The 2,386-nt window shown below is 36.5% G+C and overlaps 1 protein-coding gene across 7 annotated transcripts in view; it reads right to left on the reverse strand.

Moving 5' to 3' along the window:
- Nucleotides 1-2,386, reverse strand: part of LOC119592591 (transcription initiation protein SPT3 homolog) — a 21,011-nt gene that overhangs the window by 3,287 nt on the left and 15,338 nt on the right. For 6 of the 7 annotated variants that reach the window (XM_037941471.1, XM_037941469.1, XM_037941474.1 and 3 more), the window contains 3 exons: nucleotides 2,092-2,220; nucleotides 1,730-1,894; nucleotides 944-1,116 (listed from right to left, as the gene is read on the reverse strand). In XM_037941471.1, coding sequence (XP_037797399.1) covers nucleotides 946-1,116; nucleotides 1,730-1,894; nucleotides 2,092-2,220 — 465 coding nt within the window. In that variant the 3' untranslated portion in view covers nucleotides 944-945. The remainder of the gene's footprint in view (nucleotides 1-943; nucleotides 1,117-1,729; nucleotides 1,895-2,091; nucleotides 2,221-2,386) is intronic. The other variant, XM_037941473.1, reaches the window with a different exon arrangement.

A 2,386-nucleotide genomic window follows, 5' to 3' on the forward strand; every position in this document is an offset into this window, starting at 1 on the left:
ATTGCCGTGACACAACTGAATCCAGTGGGTTAAGACTGAGGCCATGACCTGAGCTACTAAGTGTCAAGCCAAGGTCCCTGTGATTGGCTGCTGTACTACTAAAGGAATAATGACATGAGATATTACTACCAGCTAAGCAGATAAAAGGGGCAGTGGTTGACTTGCCAAAGGTCATGTGTTCCCTCTCCTACAAATATGTTGTGTGATGTAGTGAATACTACATTTGTACTAAAGAATTACTGTGTGAAAATGCTCCTTTCAACTACTCTCATGCAGACAGGCTCATTTTTGATAAGTAAGTCTTATTTATCCTAGGAGGCTCCTTTAATTCCTCACACTGATACTATCAGCCTAGATCTGGCACCTCATTTTCTGTCCCCGTGTAAGATATGTTAGAAAAAGAAAATGCATATATTTATATAATTATTTAACATTTGCTTTTCTTCTATACTGTAATTCCAGAAATGCCTGTATTAAACATACATATATGCACAATCATTTGTGACAAGTTTCTGTATCTTTTTGCATGGAGCTGAAGTAACTAGGGAAATCTGAGCAAGCATGAGAGATAGACAAGTGCAGGTCTGTTGTGTTCACTAAGGTTAGGTAACTGACCTCATCTTCACTTTCCAGTGAGATGCCAGATAATGATTGAGTACTTGAAAATGCCTTTTGGCAACTTCTTTCCCAGCCTAGAATTCTAAAGTGGTAATGAAAACCCAGACCCAAGGTAACTATCTACAAGCAGTTTAAAATCTGTGTCCATTATGACACACCACCATATATGAAACGTGTACCCATTTTCCATGACTGTGTGAAGAATTATAAAACTGTCCTGAGTGTGAATTTTCTACAAGGAACCTGGCTTCATGACATCAAAATATGTTCACATATTGATGCAATAATTACACAAGAAATTTCTATGAATTAAAAGAGACCATACCTCTAAGCAGCAAGGAGCCTTGTTTCAATTGGTGATCTTGTCTTTGAGAATGGAGAAAGTGGGGAGTTGTTGGCCCAATACCTTCGCACTGCTTCCCGCACCTCTGCAGGGGTTATGGGATCCATCCCTATACTGTGGTCTTCACCAGATCCTACCTCCTGCAGTGAGCCACTCTTTTGGAGTAGGGATAAGCATTAACATTGGAAGGTAGATTATGCACCATGTGCAATTTTTTTTGGAAGGGTTATAAAATGACTGGGAATTTGCCTAAAACAAAATATAAAACTAAAAACTCCATCCTCACTAGATAAAGAATAATATATGTATATAAGAAAATACTTAAACAAACCAAAATAAGCAAACCAAGAGGTACTTAAGTGTACAGTTATTAACCCAATGTGTGTGGGCTTTTTTGGTGGCCATGCGGTCCACCAAACGAGTATATCTGCATGGGCTGCATCTGTATTAATGCCATCCATGATAGTGGTGCTATGCAGCCATGACATCATAGTAGATGCCATCCGCAAACAAGGGATTAAGTGATTATATAAATGTATATGTAGTTATACACATTTACCACAAACTGACTGCCTTCAGTAATCACTTTAATTTTCCTTTCAAATTTTGTTTTAAGAGTATATACAATACAATAGTTTTTCTCTAAACCAAACAAAAAGTTGTCATAAAAAGTAACCATGGTACTGCCCACTTCTAAAACTTAACTCAAAAAAGAATACACAGCACCATTTTGCCAACATAACCAAATATAACTGAATATCACTATACCTGATGAATAAATACACATGGATAATCAGGGTTGAGAACAGTAGGCGTCCGGAAGCGAGACAGATCAGAATTACGTCCCATAGCATCTCTTTTCACTAGGAGAGCAAGATCTACAATCTGAGCAACTGTTTCATATGCCAAGCGATTTAACATCTCCAACACAAGCTGAAAAGAAACATGAAACTGTTAACCACATTTCATTGTTTACTGAAATATAGTCAATATTACTTTAGTCTGAACCATTTCTCTGCATATAAATTGAAAAGAAATTGATAGATCTAAGGAAATAATTCATGGCAAATGTCCCTACTAGTAAATTCAGAAAGAAACAATATATATAAAGGACCAATCTCATTGCTTACCTGTGAGAGTTTCACTTCACTATTGTCATCACGGAGAAGCCATTCTCGGAATTTGTTGACTCTCAGCCTTGGACAAAATGAAGCTCTTCTAGCCTCACAATACTCTTTGTACCTCTGATTAGACATGCCCTTGATAATAAATAAATAAATTTTTAATAATACAGATAATTTGTTCAGTGGGTTGTGAACAATAATGGGATAAATGTGAAAAGCAGATGAATTGCTGAGTGTAAAAGTATCATTACCAATAACTACAAAAGATCTTTAAAAATCATATTTTCCATCAACATCACCA

The sequence above is a fragment of the Penaeus monodon genome, chromosome 30 (assembly GCF_015228065.2).
Source record: "Penaeus monodon isolate SGIC_2016 chromosome 30, NSTDA_Pmon_1, whole genome shotgun sequence".
Classification (NCBI taxonomy): domain Eukaryota; kingdom Metazoa; phylum Arthropoda; class Malacostraca; order Decapoda; family Penaeidae; genus Penaeus; species Penaeus monodon.